This window comes from Notolepis coatsorum, assembly GCF_963971535.1.
Source record: "Notolepis coatsorum genome assembly, chromosome: 3".
NCBI lineage: Eukaryota > Metazoa > Chordata > Actinopteri > Aulopiformes > Paralepididae > Notolepis > Notolepis coatsorum.
In genome coordinates, this window is record NC_140167.1 from 160,907,599 (window position 1) to 160,925,665 (window position 18,067).

Consider the following 18,067-nt stretch of genomic DNA (forward strand, 5'->3'; position numbering starts at 1 on the left):
ACAAAAAAAACAGTATACAATATTGTCCAGATATGGATTCATAACATGGGCAACTCACTGGGTCTGAGAACCATCTGTTGGGGATGTTAGGCCTCTGCTGGTCCACGCAGACCACTTTCCTCATGTCCTCGAAGCTGGGGTCAGTGGGCACCGCGTCGTGGAAGGGGGGCTTGTAGTCCTCCACGATGCCTGTAGAGAGAGTAGAGGAGGCAGCGGTCAGCGGGAAGCAGGAAGTAATATATTACATGTGGATCTTTATTAACCCTTTCACTACCACACTACCAAATGGTTAACCCTTTCACCGCGACAATACAGCAGGTTAACCCTTCTTAGTGTGGTAGTAAAAGGGTTAACCCCGTGGGGGTATGGCGGTGCGAAAACACTATCTGCGTTGGAAAATGCTGTGACAGACCTTTTGAACACTTTCACTACCACACTACCAAAGGGTTAACCCTTTCACTGCGACAATACAGCAGGTTAACCCTTTCACTGTCACACGACAAAGGGTTAACCCTGTCACAACCACACTACAGAAGGTTAACCTTTCACTACCGTCTGTATTGTCGCAGTGAAAGGGTTAACCCTTTGGTAGTGTGGTAGTGAAAGGTTAACCGTCTGTAGTGTGGTAGTAAAAGGTTAACCGTCTGTAGTGTGGTAGTGAAACGGTTAACCTGCTGTATTGTCACAGTGAAAGGGTTAACTCTTTGGTAGGGAAAGGTTAACCTTCTGTAGTGTGGTAGTGAAAGGTTAACCGTCTGTAGTGTGGTAGTAGTGAAACGGTTAACCTGCTGTATTGCCACAGTGAAAGGGTTAACTCTTTGGTAGTGAAAGGTTAACCTTCTGTAGTGTGGTAGTGAAAGGTTAACAGTCTGTAGTGTGGTAGTGAAAGGGTTAACCTTCTGTAGTGTGGTTGTGAAAGCGTTAACCTTCCATAGTGTGGTAGTGAAAGGTTAACTTTCTGTAGTGTGGTAGTGAAAGGTTAACCTTCTGTAGTGTGGTAGTGAAAGGTTAACTTTCTGTAGTGTGGTAGTGAAAGGTTAACTGTCTGTAGTGTAGTAGTGAACGGTTAACCTTCTGTAGTGTGGTAGTGAAAGGTTAACCTTCTGTAGTGTGGTAGTGAAGGGGTTAACCTTCTTTATTACATGGCGTTTTCACATTCGCCGAAATGCTTGCTTGTGATTGGTCAATAGCCCCCCGACAGCGGTCATTATTTTTCAATAATGACCGCTGTTTTTTCAATAATGACCGCTGTGCGCAGCTGTTCGCAATCAAGCCCACTGACACACACTGTTTCAGTGCAATTAGACACTGCCGGTGTTCTGCTGCCGGCGATGACAGGGGGCGGAGCGACGAGCGGAGCCAGAACGCAGCCAGAACCAGTGTTGCGAGTCGATGTAAAATGAATTAGGTATATTGTTAGTAAGTTAGCCATGTAATAAGCGGGATAATGTCCCACATCAGTGCAGCAAATCAGAGAACACCTGCCGCGGCTGCACTGACAGCGGAGTGTGTGTAGATTACAGCGGAGCCAGAACAGAGGCTGCCCGCGATAATAATAATCACTTTATTTGGGCTGACAGAGCCACAGAACAACTGCGATTTGTCAAATGAATTAGGTATATTGTTAGTAAGTTAGCCATGTAATAAGCGGGATAATGTATAGCTTTACTCGGTCATTGTCGCAAAATAATTGACCTTCACTGACGTTTAAAACACCTCGCCGAAGCGGCTCGGTATTTTAAACTACGTGTCGGTCAATTATTTTGCGACAATGACCTCGTAGCTATACATTATCCCTTACGTAGTGTGGTAGTGAAAGGTTAACCTTCTGTAGTGTGGTAGTGAAAGGGTTAACCGTCTGTAGTGTGTAGGGATGGGTATCGTTAGGATTTTATCGATACTACTACTCTTATCGATACTGCTTAACCGTTCGGTACTTTATCGATACTCTTATCGGTTCTTTTTAGGGATGTCCGATATTATCAGCCTACCGATATTATCGGCCGATATTGGCATTAAAATGTGATATCGGAAAATATCGGTATTCAATTTTTTATTTATTTTTTACATTTCTATAACCTTTATTTACCCAGGCAAGCAAGTAAGAACAAATTCTGATTTTATTTATTGTCAAAAGTATGCATAATGTTGTGTTAATTCCACAACAAGAGATATGTAATGTTAATTACCTGAAATTATTCCGTTTTTTGGGGGGAGAAACCCTGCATATATCGGTATCGGTTGATATTGGTTGATATCGGTATCGGAAATTAAGAGTTGGACAATATCGGTATATCGGTATCGGTAAAAAAGCCAATATCGAGCATCCCTAGTTCTTTTAGATTATTATTTAAATATTTAAATATTTTTTTTTACAATTTATTATTTTAACGGCTTAAGGCTATATCTGTACTTGAAATTTGTTTGTTGTGTTGCATATTTGAAATAAACTTCAACCAAATCAAACCCCCCTCTTAAAAAACAAAAACCTGTGTTTAACCTGGCCATCTATAAAACATCATGCTAAAACTGTGAAACAAATGTCCTACTCCCCTAAAGAAAGAAATATATAGCAAACATGACTCAGTTATGCAATAGCGCTGCTGCTTTTTATTTTGTTAAAATCTTTTAGTTAATAAGACTAAAAATGACTACACCGATTTCATGACGGCTTCCTGTCCTCGCCGGAAGTGCGTCGGATACCTACCTTAACGTTAAATTTTCACCAAAAGAACAGATTGCTGCCAATTAAACACTTCATGGAAACGGAGTAACGTTAACGCTATGTCGAGTTCATACGTGTAGTGTAGTATGAATGATGAACTCGGCATAATGTTAACGTTAGTCAGTTTCAGTGTTGCTGGATGGTACACTCTATTAGCTCCGTAGCTAACCACGGACAGGCACCTCCCTACCCGTGTATGTGTGAGTGTGAGCGGCTCGCAACAAGTGTGTGTAATGGCTTGCTGCCTCGCTTCTCATGCAGACAGAGAGAGGAGAGATAGTTCATAACGTTTAAATTCCTTGAAAAAAAAAACTCATAATAATAATAATTTCTCGAGTATCGATAGCAGTACCGATAATGTCGGAGCTTATTAATACTCAGTTTTTTTCTAATTTAGTACCGGTTCCCGTTTAGAACCGGGGTCCGGGGGGCAACCCTAGTAGTGTGGTAGTGAAAGGTTAACCTTAGGTTTAGGTTAGGTTTACTTTATTTGTTCAAGGGGGACAGTGTACATTAATAAAACATTTTACAGATGTAAATGCACCCAATTTTACATCTGTGTAAAATCCTGTGTAAAAAAAGGGTTAGCAATAAAAACAGAATAAAATCAAGATAAATAACATTAGAATAAAAACACAACAAAAGCACATAGACATAGTAGGGATACAGGTCACAATACAGTCATGGACACAAGGACAGAGCACATCATGACATATTAAGAGACCCAGACATAGACAGACGCACCACCTTCTGTAGTGTGGTTGTGAAAAGGTTGTGTGGTAGTGAAAGGTCAACCTTCTGTAGTGAGGTAGTGAAAGGTCAACCTTCTGTAGTGTGGTAGTGAAAGGGTTAACCTTCTGTAGTGTGGTAGTGAAAGGGTTATCCCCGGGGGGAAGGCAGTGACAGACATTTAAAAATTCATATCATGGGAAAAAAAAAACACACAATGGACGAGTTAAGTGTTGCGAGAACCCGAGATGCAGTCCGACAGGGACGGTGTTAACGTTCTACCAGCTGCTGGGAAGCATTCATTAAAAAAAACACCTTCAGAATAAAGGTCATGCGGATTTAAAACTCAAACAACAACAAGAACAACAACATATTGCAGGTCATAAAGAAACTCCAGTGTCTGCCAAAACAATTATCATATCTTGCAGCCCTGGCAGTCAGGTCACGTACCACTGAACACCGGGATAAAAAAAACAAAAACAAACAATAACTTGTCAAAGGATTTATTATTATTTTACTGTATAATAAATGACACCCTGACAAGCTGCTGAATGTGAAGGTTCCGTCTCCGGCCAATGTGCTAAGTGTCCCCGTCTCTCCAGGTCCTACTATAAATAGCGATGAAGCCATTTAACTGAGAGGAGGAAGCAGGGATCCAGTCCAGATCAGACACTGCTGGCGTCCCACACACAGAACTCAGATCTGCCACTTGAGGCAAAGTTAGTGGTCTCATCCACGGCAGAGAGGCTCAACACTGACTACAGGTCAGCCCCGTCCTCAACAAGAGAACTTCTCGAAGACCAACTCTTAAGTCAAGTAATGATGATTTGTTGATTTAATTGATGAATCTGTACAACCTTTTCCCACATTCAATCACCTCTTCACGTCTAGTGCTACCAAAAATATATAAACACTCCCCCCCGCCAAAAAAATAACCCATTCAGTGTGAAAAAAACAAACAAAACAAAGAAGAAAAATAACACAAAAGAAACAAAACACAAATAATCGACTAACAAAGTCTTGGACATCTAAGACTGAACCAAGCGACTGACTGAGGGTGTCACTAAGTCCTACAGCATGTCACTGAGTCCTACCAGTGGCGGCTGGTCCATAGGGGGCGCTAGACCGCAGCCCCCCCTGGTTAAAAGAAGAAGAAGAAAGAATTATTTTGCGTGTCCTATTCATCCCCCGGCCGTGTGAATACTTTCCCCAAGGCAGTTGTCCTTCCGCGTTCGGTTTAAGCGGCCTGATACAACTGCCTTGGGGAACGTATTCACGCCCCCCGGCTCCTAGCTAGGGCTGGGCGATATGGAAAAAAATCATATCGCGATAACGATATGATAATGTTATCATATTTCTCGATATCGATAATTATCGAATTGTTATACATTTTTTTTTAACAACAGATGTATGTTTATTTTGCAGCAATTCTTTGTCATTGCCGCCATCTTTAGTGTTACATCCCCTCACACTCCAGTTCTCAGGCTGCAGCTGGTTTAAAATCGAAAGTAAACCGGCTTCTCTGCTGGCTGTGGCTCCAGGGGAGTTGAACAGTTCTGGCTCTGCTAGTTTATTTTCGATCTTTTGGCGCTTTTTTGGTGGACAAACCACCGCACATGTGCACCGTGACTTGTGACTGGAGTCTAGTTCTGCTAGCACACATAGCCTACTGTGTACAGACGGTTTCAAACTGTATTTATTTAAATTAGAAAGCAAACAAAATAAATGGACAAGAGAAAAATAAATCTCAATTTGGTCAGTATTGTCATTTGGACAAGCAAAGCCATTACTTTAAGTTGCAGGCAAGAAAGACAAGTCTGTCCACTGTCTCTGGTTTTAAAACTGCCCTGTTGCAGGTAAAAAAAAAAAAAAAAAAAAAAATTCGACATCGATTATTAAAATATATCGCGATATTTATCGTTATCGTTATATCGCCCAGCCCCGAGCCTTTTCATGGGCGCTCGATCTCAGCTCTGCGGTCAGTGCGCAACTCACAGGGCAAATACATACGTATGTGTAAATAAATACGTACAACATAACACAATCAAATACGATATCCGAGGGCGCTTGGTCTAGTGCCTTCGCCGTGGGGGGGGGGCATAATCACCCAGACAATGAATGGTAACTTGTTTAAAATGACAAGATATACATATGTGATTATTATTGGATGGGGGTGTGTGTGTGTGAGTGAGTGAGTGAGTGAGTGAGTGAGTGAGTGAGTGAGTGAGTGAGTGAGTGAGTGAGTGAGTGAGTGAGTGAGTGAGTGAGTGAGTGAGTGAGTGAGTGAGTGAGTGAGTGAGTGAGTGAGTGAGTGAGAGAGAGAGAGAGAGAGAGAGAGAGAGAGAGAGAGAGAGAGAGTCCTAGAGGGTGTCACTAAGTCCTACAGCATGTCACTAAGTCCTACAGGGTGTCACTGAGTCCTAATAATAATAATAATAATAGATTGAATTTTAAGAGAGAAGCGCCTTTCTCAGACTCAAGGACACTGTACAAGGAAAGGATGGAAAAAAATAAAAGTAAGTAATAAAATTGAAAAAATATATATAATAAAATACATAAAAGATCTGTGTATAGTAACAACAAGAAAAAACAAATAAGATAAGAGATAAAAAATAAATAAAAAAAGGAGGCAAGTTCTGTCCAATTGGATGAAGTGGTTAAAATTAACAAACAAACAAACAACAAAACAAAACAAAACAACGGAATCTGTGGCTTAAAAAGAGTCAGGGGTGGGCTACTTGGGAGCGGGGCTGTGTTGCGTGAAGGCAAGTGTGAACAGGTGGGTTTTTAGCTTGGTTTTGAAGAGGTTGATGGTGTCAGAGCCTCGGATGAGGGGGGAGAGGGAGTTCCACAGTCTGGGGGCTGCTGCAGCGAAAGCTCGGTCTCCCAGTGTGGAACGCCTGGTGCGGGGGATGGTGAGGAGGTCGGAGTTGGAGGATCGGAGGCCTTGTGCTGGAGTGTAGGGGTGGAGTAGGTTGGTCAGGTAGGAAGGGGCCAACCCGTGCAGGGATTTGTAGGTGAGGAGGAGGATCTTGTAGGGGATTCGATAGTTGATGGGGAGCCAGTGGAGTTTTTGCAGGGTGGGGGTGATGTGCTGCCAGGGTTTGGTGCGCGTGAGGACCCTCGCAGCAGAGTTTTGGACGTACTGTAAACGATCCAGAACCTTCTTGGAGGCACCAAGAAGGATTCCGTTACAGTAGTCGAGGCGGGAAGTGATGAAGGCGTGAATGAGTGTTTCCGCTGAGGTGTCGGAGAGTGAGGGGCGGAGGCGGGAGATGGTTCTGAGGTGGAAGAAGGCGGATCTGGTGACAGACTTGACGTGAGGGTGAAATGAGAGGGTGGAGTCCAGTATGACGCCCAGGTTCCTTACCTCTGTGGAGGGGCAGATGGAGTAGCCATCCACGGAGAGAACAAGGTGGTCGATCTTTTGGAGGAGGGCTGGGGAGGCTATAACTATGAGTTCGGTTTTCTTACTATTGAGTTGAAGGAAATTGGTGGTCATCCATGTTTTTATGTCCTGGAGGCAGGCAGTGAGGGAGGGGGGAGGAAGGGGGGCCGAGGGTTTGGTGTGGAGGTAGAGCTGTGTGTCGTCTGCATAGAAGTGGAAGTGGAGGCCGTGTTTCCTTATGATGTCACCGAGTGGGAGGAGGTAAATCATAAAAAGGAGCGGACCTAGCACCGAACCCTGTGGAACACCCTGTTTAACAAGTGCTGGAGCTGACCTGGAGCCCCCGAGGGAAACATACTGCCACCTGTTGGTGAGGTAGGATGTGAACCAGGACAAGGGGGTACCAGTGATGCCAAGGACACTTTCCAGGCGGTCTAGGAGGATTGAGTGTGAGATGGTGTCGAAGGCAGCTGAGAGGTCCAGGAGGATGAGGATGTTGATGTTGCCAGCATCAGCAGCCATGAGGAGGTCATTTGTCACCTTGATCAGGGCGGTCTCGGTGCTGTGTTTAGCCCTGAACCCAGACTGGAGTGGTTCAAACAGGTCATGGTAGGCCATGTGACTCTGTAGCTGGGCGGCTACTGCACGCTCGAGGACCTTGCTGAGGAAGGGGAGGTTTGAGATGGGGCGGAAGTTGTTGAGGTTATCGGGGTCCAGACCGGGTTTTTTTAGAATTGGGGTGACTGCTGCCACCTTTAAGTCAGCAGGGACGGAGCCAGTGGACAGGGATGAGTTGATGATGTCTACCATGAGAGGACAGAGGGCAGGCAGGCCAGCCTTCACCAGGGTGGTGGGCATAGGGTCCAGAGAGCAGGTGGAAGATTTAGAGCCAGACACCAGCTTCGTAATGGAGTCGGTGTCCACCAGGGAGAAGGATGAAAAGGAGTAGGTGGGATGGGGCAGAGGGTCATGTTTAGCAACCGGAGGTGTGGGGGACACAGGAGTAGACTGGAGCTGCTGGTAGATGGCGTCGATTTTGTTTTGGAAGAATTCCGTGAATCTGTTGCAGAGATCAGAGGAGGTGGTCTGGAGGGGGTTGTCGGGGGGCTTGAGGAGTTTGGTGATGGTGGAGAAGAGGGCTTTGGAATTCCCTTGTCCTTTGGAGATGATATCGGAGTAGAAGGAGGACTTGGTTCTACAGGGTGTCACTAAGTCCTACAGCATGTCACTAAGTCCTACAGCATGTCACTAAGTCCTACAGCATGTCACTGAGTCCTACAGGGTGTCACTAAGTCCTACAGGGTGTCACTAAGTCCTACAGCATGACACTAAGTCCTACAGCATGACACTAAGTGCCACAGCATGTCACTAAGTCCTACAGCATGTCACTAAGTCCTACAGCATGACACTAAGTCCTACAGGGTGTCACTAAGTCCTACAGCATGACACTAAGTCCTACAGCATGACACTAAGTCCTACAGCATGTCACTAAGTCCTACAGCATGTCACTAAGTCCTACAGCGTGTCACTGAGTCCTACAGCATGACACTAAGTCCTACAGGGTGTCACTAAGTCCTACAGGGTGTCACTAAGTCCTACAGGGTGTCACTAAGTCCTACAGCATGACACTAAGTGCCACAGCATGACACTAAGTCCTACAGCATGACACTAAGTCCTACAGCATGACACTAAGTGCCACAGCATGTCACTAAGTCCTACAGCATGTCACTAAGTCCTACAGCATGACACTAAGTCCTACAGGGTGTCACTAAGTCCTACAGCATGTCACTAAGTCCTACAGCATGTCACTAAGTCCTACAGCGTGTCACTGAGTCCTACAGCATGACACTAAGTCCTACAGGGTGTCACTAAGTCCTACAGGGTGTCACTAAGTCCTACAGGGTGTCACTAAGTCCTACAGCGTAGTCCTACAGGGTGTCACTAAGTCCTACAGGGTGTCACTAAGTCCTACAGCATGATACTAAGTCCTACAGGGTGTCACTAAGTCCTACAGCGTGTCACTGAGTCCTACAGCATGACACTAAGTCCTACAGGGTGTCACTAAGTCCTACAGGGTGTCACTAAGTCATACAGGGTGTCACTAAGTCCTACAGGGTGTCACTAAGTCCTACAGCGTAGTCCTACAGGGTGTCACTAAGTCCTACAGGGTGTCACTAAGTCCTACAGCATGATACTAAGTCCTACAGCATGTCACTAAGGGCGCGTTCACACCTACCCTGTTTGGTCCACTTTAAGTGGACCATGGTCCCTTTAGATCAATAGTCAGTTTAGTTTATACAGGTGTGAACACAAACCAAACTATTTTGAGGACCAAACAACCGAACCATGGTCCTCTTGAAAAGTTGGGACTCGGTTCGTTTCAAAGTGGACCATGGTGCGTTTGCTGTTGGTGTGAACGCGATCGAACTTTATATAGTACCTAATCTAGAGCAAATTAGTGACAGACGCCTAGTGGCGGCTGGCGCGCGACCCAACTTGACAGCGCCAAGTGACAGCTTGCGCGCGACCCAACTCAAATGAATGACAGGCGCGCGGACTCTCTCTCTCTACTCTAGACTCGCGCCGCGCGCGGACAGTCTCTCTCTTCCTCTCTCTCTCTCTCTACTCTCTAGTCGACTTGCGCCGTGCTCGTAATAGTATCTCTCTCATTACGCTGCCGGCAACTGTTTACGTTTGTGAGTGCTATAGTCCAATAGATGCGACTGTATGTCCTTTGTTTACAAATTAGATCCGCACCAAAAAGGGTAGTGTGAACGCAGACCAAAATCAAACAATGTATAATTTTCACATTTGGTCCACCAGAAAATCCGGACTATCCCCGGACTTTCAGGTGTGAACACGCCCTAAGTCCTACAGGGTGTCACTAAGTCCTACAGGGTGTCACTAAGTCCTACAGCATGTCACTAAGTCCTACAGGGTGTCACTGAGTCCTACAGGGTGTCACTGAGTTCTACAGCATGTCACTAAGTCCTACAGGGTGTCACTGAGTCCTACAGGGTGTCACTGAGTTCTACAGCATGTCACTGAGTCCTACAGGGTGTCACTGAGTCCTACAGGGTGTCACTAAGTCCTACAGCATGTCACTAAGTCCTACAGCATGACACTAAGTCCTACAGGGTGTCACTAAGTCCTACAGCATGACACTAAGTCCTACAGCATGACACTAAGTCCTACAGCATGTCACTAAGTCCTACAGCATGTCACTAAGTCCTACAGCGTGTCACTGAGTCCTACAGCATGACACTAAGTCCTACAGGGTGTCACTAAGTCCTACAGGGTGTCACTAAGTCCTACAGGGTGTCACTAAGTCCTACAGCATGACACTAAGTGCCACAGCATGACACTAAGTCCTACAGCATGACACTAAGTCCTACAGCATGACACTAAGTGCCACAGCATGTCACTAAGTCCTACAGCATGTCACTAAGTCCTACAGCATGACACTAAGTCCTACAGGGTGTCACTAAGTCCTACAGCATGTCACTAAGTCCTACAGCATGTCACTAAGTCCTACAGCGTGTCACTGAGTCCTACAGCATGACACTAAGTCCTACAGGGTGTCACTAAGTCCTACAGGGTGTCACTAAGTCCTACAGGGTGTCACTAAGTCCTACAGCGTAGTCCTACAGGGTGTCACTAAGTCCTACAGGGTGTCACTAAGTCCTACAGCATGATACTAAGTCCTACAGGGTGTCACTAAGTCCTACAGCGTGTCACTGAGTCCTACAGCATGACACTAAGTCCTACAGGGTGTCACTAAGTCCTACAGGGTGTCACTAAGTCATACAGGGTGTCACTAAGTCCTACAGGGTGTCACTAAGTCCTACAGCGTAGTCCTACAGGGTGTCACTAAGTCCTACAGGGTGTCACTAAGTCCTACAGCATGATACTAAGTCCTACAGCATGTCACTAAGGGCGCGTTCACACCTACCCTGTTTGGTCCACTTTAAGTGGACCATGGTCCCTTTAGATCAATAGTCAGTTTAGTTTATACAGGTGTGAACACAAACCAAACTATTTTGAGGACCAAACAACCGAACCATGGTCCTCTTGAAAAGTTGGGACTCGGTTAGTTTCAAAGTGGACCATGGTGCGTTTGCTGTTGGTGTGAACGCGATCGAACTTTATATAGTACCTAATCTAGAGCAAATTAGTGACAGACGCCTAGTGGCGGCTGGCGCGCGACCCAACTTGACAGCGCCAAGTGACAGCTTGCGCGCGACCCAACTCAAATGAATGACAGGCGCGCGGACTCTCTCTCTCTACTCTAGACTCGCGCCGCGCGCGGACAGTCTCTCTCTTCCTCTCTCTCTCTCTCTACTCTCTAGTCGACTTGCGCCGTGCTCGTAATAGTATCTCTCTCATTACGCTGCCGGCAACTGTTTACGTTTGTGAGTGCTATAGTCCAATAGATGCGACTGTATGTCCTTTGTTTACAAATTAGATCCGCACCAAAAAGGGTAGTGTGAACGCAGACCAAAATCAAACAATGTATAATTTTCACATTTGGTCCACCAGAAAATCCGGACTATCCCCGGACTTTCAGGTGTGAACACGCCCTAAGTCCTACAGGGTGTCACTAAGTCCTACAGGGTGTCACTAAGTCCTACAGCATGTCACTAAGTCCTACAGGGTGTCACTGAGTCCTACAGGGTGTCACTGAGTTCTACAGCATGTCACTAAGTCCTACAGGGTGTCACTGAGTCCTACAGGGTGTCACTGAGTTCTACAGCATGTCACTGAGTCCTACAGGGTGTCACTGAGTCCTACAGGGTGTCACTAAGTCCTACAGGGTGTCACTGAGTCCTACAGGGTGTCACTGAGTCCTACAGGGTGTCACTGAGTCCTACAGGGTGTGACTGAGTCCTACAGCATGACACTAAGTCCTACAGGGTGTCACTGAGTCCTACAGGGTGTCACTGAGTCCTACAGGGTGTCACTAAGTCCTACAGGGTGTCACTGAGTCCTACAGGGTGTCACTGAGTCCTACAGGGTGTCACTGAGTCCTACAGGGTGTGACTGAGTCCTAGAGGGTGTCACTAAGTCCTACAGGGTGTCACTAAGTCCTACAGGGTGTCACTAAGTCCTACAGGGTGTCACTGAGTCCTACAGGGTGTGACTGAGTCCTACAGGGTGTCACTGAGTCCTACAGGGTGTCACTAAGTCCTACAGGGTGTCACTGAGTCCAACAGGGTGTGACTGAGTCCTACAGCATGTCACTGAGTCCTACAGGGTGTGACTGAGTCCTACAGCATGTCACTGAGTCCTACAGGGTGTCACTAAGTCCTAGAGGGTGTCACTGAGTCCTACAGGGTGTCACTGAGTCCTACAGGGTGTGACTGAGTCCTAGAGGGTGTCACTAAGTCCTACAGGGTGTCACTGAGTCCTACAGGGTGTGACTGAGTCCTAGAGGGTGTCACTAAGTCCTACAGGGTGTCACTGAGTCCTACAGGGTGTCACTGAGTCCTACAGGGTGTGACTGAGTCCTAGAGGGTGTCACTAAGTCCTACAGGGTGTCACTAAGTCATACAGCATGTCACTAAGACCTACAGAGTGTTTGGTCTTTATTCTTTTTATTTTATTACTATTTTTACTGTATGAAGCATAATCTCCGGGGGCTCATACAGAACCAAGCATTTCACTGTAATGTACAATACATGTTCACCTCATATGTGACAAATAAAACAAAACTTGAAACCTGAACCCTAGCGGCGTTGGTGCTTATATTGACCTAAACAAAGGACCACATGGAAAGAGAAGGTGTTTGCCGCATGGAAAGAGAAGGTGTTCGCCGCATGGACACTAAGGCTGTCCCCGAAACCTGTTTTTGGGATTCGAACTTCATCAGGGCTTTTCGAACGGACGTTCAAACCTTAGTTTTTAATCATAAAAAAACTATTTCTAAATACATTTTAAATAAATATCCTCAAACAAAATCCTCAATTTGAATAAAGTGATTAATCTGATAAAATGAGTTTTTTTTATTTATTAAATCAACATTATTTAACTCATTCTGCGCCAATGACGAGAAAAGCCGGGTTTTAATAGTTATTTCTTTTATTCGCTATATCCATTTATTTTTCATCCATCCAGCCTGATGTTATCATTGGGAATGGGTCTGAGCTCGCAAAAGGCCAATACCGCCGCCTAACGCCTTGCGGCCGGTATTGCACATCATTGGAATCCCTCTGGTTTGGGCTGTGCATCGATCTAAGAAGTCCGGCCCAGGTTTTCCTTCTCGGGCATGACTAACGTTATAACACACGGATTGGGGACACTGGGAGCACCGTGGATTCATGTATTTTGGTTGATAAACGTTGGACAGCCGACCGCGATCAATATTTGGAATGGCGATCAGGAATTGGATTATTCTTTTTGCAGTACATCAGATGTGAGGTAAGGACTCTATGTTACCAATCTTGGGTTAATCCGATGTTTTTTTCACAACGATCACAACGTGTCTGTGTGTGTGTGTGTGCGTGTGTGCCGTTGGCACCGACCAAAGTCGCACGGAGGGGCGACTTTTCCTCCCCCGCTTTCGTACGTGCATGACGAAACATAATACCGATAATCTAGCGTTTATTTCAGAATGATTCATAAATCAAGGGACAAATGGCACGATTTCTAAGGAAATGCATTGAAGCGCCGTTTGCTGGAGTTTATTGGGATTCGACAGGATCACTCTAAAACTATACTCATATTCACCACGGTATAAAACGGAAATGTATGAAAAAACTAATTTTTTTTGCATGTTGACCGGAAGAAACTCACTGACAATCGACATGTTTATTAGATCCATAGCTATAATATTTAATATAGTTTTTAGCACTCGCAAACACCGGTATTATCCCCATTGAACAGAGTGCTGGCCTTCTTACCACATGGTAAACAGCGACCTCTAGGCGCTGAATGATTTTTTTATACTATAATATTACTGTAGCCTAATCTTTATCTGCAACTGTGAAGAAAAACCCCATTGGTTTAAACAGAATGAATAAAAAAAAAAAAAAAAAAAAAAGAAGAAGAAATTTCTTTTTGCATTATTAAAAATTCGAATGTTGATTTAGAATTCGAATGCCAACGTATCGAACGAAGGTCCGAACGTTCGAATGTTTGAGCTCAGCCCTAATGGACACATGTACTGACCGTTGCTGACCGTCCTCCGGGCGATCTCCCACAGCACCAGGCCCAGGGCCCAGATGTCCACCCTCTTGTAGGACTCGAAGCAGTCCATCTGGATGGAGTCGTCCAGCACCTCCGGGGCCATATAGCGCTTGGTCCCCACTTTAGGGTTGTTCCCCACGTCCAACTCATTGGTGTCTTGGAAGTGCATCACAGCCAGGCCTGGGGGAATATTCAGAGTTATAAAAAATATTGTTTACACTGCACATTTTAACTTTTCTACTGTACTATAATTGTATTGCCTGTATTCATGTCTTCTACTATTACCATGCCCATACCTGTACCCACCCCCCGTTGCATTTCCCCAAGGGGATCAATAAAGGACTATCTTATTCTTATCTTATCTGTACTAGCTAGTTTTGTTGTTAGTAACATGCTAACTGCTATTACTCCTCTGTAGCTAGTTTTGTTGTTAGCAACGTGCCGACTGCTACTACTCATCTGTCGCTAGTTTATATATATATATACATATCACCTTTTTATTTGATCACTATGAGTAGCATAGATGTTTGTTAGGGGGTTTGGGTTTCTTCATTTCTTCATGACCCAAGTATCTTGTGTATTATTATAAATAGGGGGATTGGGTTTTGGGGCGGAGTGAAGCCTGGCTCTTGAGGGTGGTCTTCCGAGGTTTTGGGTTAACATTCTGTAGTGTGGTAGTGAAAGGTTAACATTCTGTAGCAGGGGTGCCCAGTCCCGTGCCCTAACCACGCCAACATGCCTACTCCAGGAGAAGGGGCAGATATGCGTGTTGATCTTAAAACATGAAAAGAAGGCGCCACCCAGACGGTCGGTGCGAACCGTGCTCGGTGGCCCACCCCAAGGGCGTGAGACCCCTCTATTATGTTCAGATCAGGGAACAAAATTAACTTTTTGGCTTACCAGCCAAGGTGGCTGGTAGATTAAAAAAAACTACCAGCCAGGCAAATTTTTTACCAGCCAAAAATTTGAAATAGCTTTTTAGTATATCGCCATGTGCAATTATTATTACTATATACAGGGCTCTACGCTAACCTTTTTCCCAGGGAGCACATATGCTCCTAAATTAAAAAAAATTAGGAGCACACAAAGAAATTTTGAAAGCACAGTGAAAATCTTTCAAGTAACAGAGTTTATTAACAAACTATTTATTACATGCATATTATACTGTGCGTGTGCATACTAAGGGACAAACATCTGTGCAAATAACACATACCACCAAAATCACACATTGGCCCATGCCTACTAGCCGCAAAGGATATCGGTTGTCAAGCTGCTTTTGTATGTTGTAGTGTTGTCACGATACCAACATTTAGACTTTGATACAGATAGGAAAGGTAATGGAATATATTATTAGATGACAGAACATGGAAGATTCTTTATACAATTATTTAATTCATTATAATTTAAATGCTATTGAATAATAGTTAATTAATAGTAATTAATACAATTATTCTGTTACAGCTACTGAGCTATATACTATAGCTACTGTCCATCAATATCTTCCTTTTGAATGAAATAGGAGAGATGTAGAGAGAGGTAGAGGGAGAGAGAGTGAGACACACACACACAGAGACACAGAGAGAGACAGAGATTCTCAGCCGCCCCTTCCCTCACTATGCCTTTGAGCATTCCCAGTGATTAGCGTTAGCAGTAGTTAGCGTTAGCAGGTTAGCTTAGTTGGAGTACTCAGTTCAGTTCAGCTCAGTTAGCAGATAACATTATAGTAGTTAATGTTTTTAGCGCAACATGGGTATACAGGACTGGCGAGGATGCAAAGCATGTTAGACAATTGGAACCGCTGCTCGCAGAGTTTTCGTTGCACATAGAAGCAGACTCGAGATGAGTTGTTACAGAGCTGATCCACGCTGCTCTGTGTCTATTATGAAATGACAATTGCGCAGTTGACACGGCCACTACGCAAGACGATTACTCGCACACTGTGCTCCTAAATGATTTATTTGCACAAATCTATTTTTACGGGTAAATGCGAGTGAAATGCTTGCACTGTATAGCCCTGATAGAATACTCTAATATGCTCATATGGCTCCCAATATTTTTTACACGCCAGAGTGGCTGAGTAGCCTCTGTAATTTACCAGCCAAAGAGGAAATCTACACGCCATTGGCGTTTGGCTGGTGCTTATTTTGTTCCCTGGTTCAGATCCATTCCATTATCATCCCCCAGATATGAACGAGAATCCGTCGATAACCAATAACAGGTTGTCGGAAGAGGAAAAAACCTCCATCCCAGTTGCTTTATAAAAACGCTGTTTCAACCACAAGCAACCAAGGCGTACTAGCTACCCGCATGATCTTTAACAGAACACCCCGAGCTAGCACTTAAGCGTGCGTCGGGACACAACCACATCAATGAACAGGCTAGTTAGACCTTTCAGTGAATCCCCAAGGCGCCCAGGGGAAACGACAAGAGGGGTGCGGCGCTTCCTAAACTCCAACTATTTTTAATAAAAAAGAAGGAAGCACCAACAGACATGAATCCCATTCTACACAGCCGAGGGTAAAAACTGTCCTTTCACAGAGGATGTAGACCGAAATTCCCCAGAGAGCCTTCCCACGTGAGTCGTAGAATGAAAAAGCCATGGCAACTACGAGTCACGTGACCAACTGACTCAAGTTACACATAAAATCGAGCGTAGCGGACCCGTAAGTCCTACGCTCTAACCCGACACTTTGACACAACAGATCGTACGTAAAGATCTAACTCACGGAAGCCATCGTCATAGCAACGTACGTAGTGTCGTATGCCATGACGGGGGGAAACCCAACACTCAACTCCTGTTTTTAATAGGAGCAGAGTCAGGACAACCCTTCCCCCCCCCCCCTCCCTGCCAAGGCGCCTAACGGCTTGGCCCTGACTGGCCTAACAGGAGATGAGAAACCCCCCCTGACCAATCAAGTGGGAAAGAGGGGTTTATTCGACACCCCCTCACAAAACCCTTCCCCTTACACACAATAAAAAACTGTAGCATATGAAACCTTTGGTAGAATGCTAATGAATAGCGCAAGCTAATACAATGCACGCTACCCACAGAACTGTGAACAGGGTTTACAACAAAACCAAGTCGTGTGTGTGTGTGAATCCTACACCCGCATTCCATGTTGTACATAGAAAAACACTGATAGGACTTCCGGTACGAGAGGAAACGGGTAGCACGCGTGTGCTGGAGCTCCTGGTCAAATAAGTAAAAAAACTGATGAATAAAGACTTGAAAAGAAATAAAAAATGGAGATGCAATCAAGGAACAAGGAGGAAACAAGGAATGAGAAGAAGAGAGAAAATGAGGGATCTCTGAGAAGGGAGAATCTGAAGATACAAAATCCCTGTCGCGAGGGAGAGAGGGACCAGGTGGAAGGAGGAGGTGGGCCGGCCGCGCTCGACAGGGAAGTGCCAGGATGGGCGGTCTGCATGCAGGCCGAGATATTGGCATATATGAAAACAATGACGGACGCAATATTGGCGGATATGCAGTCAATTACGGACACGATAAGGACCGATGTCGGGAGGCTGGGGGAGGAATTGAAGACGAAGCAGGAGGATATCGGGGGAGAAATGAATGCGGGACTCGAAGCGGTCAATGAAAAGATGGTGGAACAGGGTGAGAGCGTGGCGGCGTTGGAAGGGAGAACGGCAGAGGCGGAGGAATGGGAAACGAAGATACACGAAGTACTGACAATTGCAATTCTACAACAAGAAAAAATGAAGGAAAAGCTGTCGGACATGGAAGGGAGACCGCGGAGAAATAATACCCGGTTATGGGGATTTGAGGACGGAGTGGAAAGGGAGTCTATGGCCCTGTATGTGGTGATGGAGATTCAGAGAGCCCACGGGGCGCCTGCGCCGAAGCAGCCCGCTGGCAGGCCCCCCCGAGAGCGGTTACTATTAACTTTTTGAGATTCGAGGTGAAGGAAATGATAAGGAGACGTGAAGGAAGAGACGAGGTGAGACACGGGGAGGCGAACGAGAGGAGTACATAAAGAACGGATTAACCACCCCAGCTATAGACAATAATGCCCAATGGA

The 18,067-nt window shown here is 45.4% G+C and overlaps 1 protein-coding gene across 1 annotated transcript in view; it reads right to left on the bottom strand.

Annotated features, from left to right (window-relative positions):
* The window catches only part of LOC311226035 (uncharacterized protein), a 115,210-nt gene that overhangs the window by 1,063 nt on the left and 96,080 nt on the right, over positions 1 to 18,067 (bottom strand). The window contains exons 11-12 of the mRNA XM_084311415.1: positions 14,010 to 14,207; positions 59 to 189 (exon numbers count right to left, since the gene is read on the bottom strand). Of these exons, the coding sequence (XP_084167541.1) occupies positions 59 to 189; positions 14,010 to 14,207 (329 nt within the window). The remainder of the gene's footprint in view (positions 1 to 58; positions 190 to 14,009; positions 14,208 to 18,067) is intronic.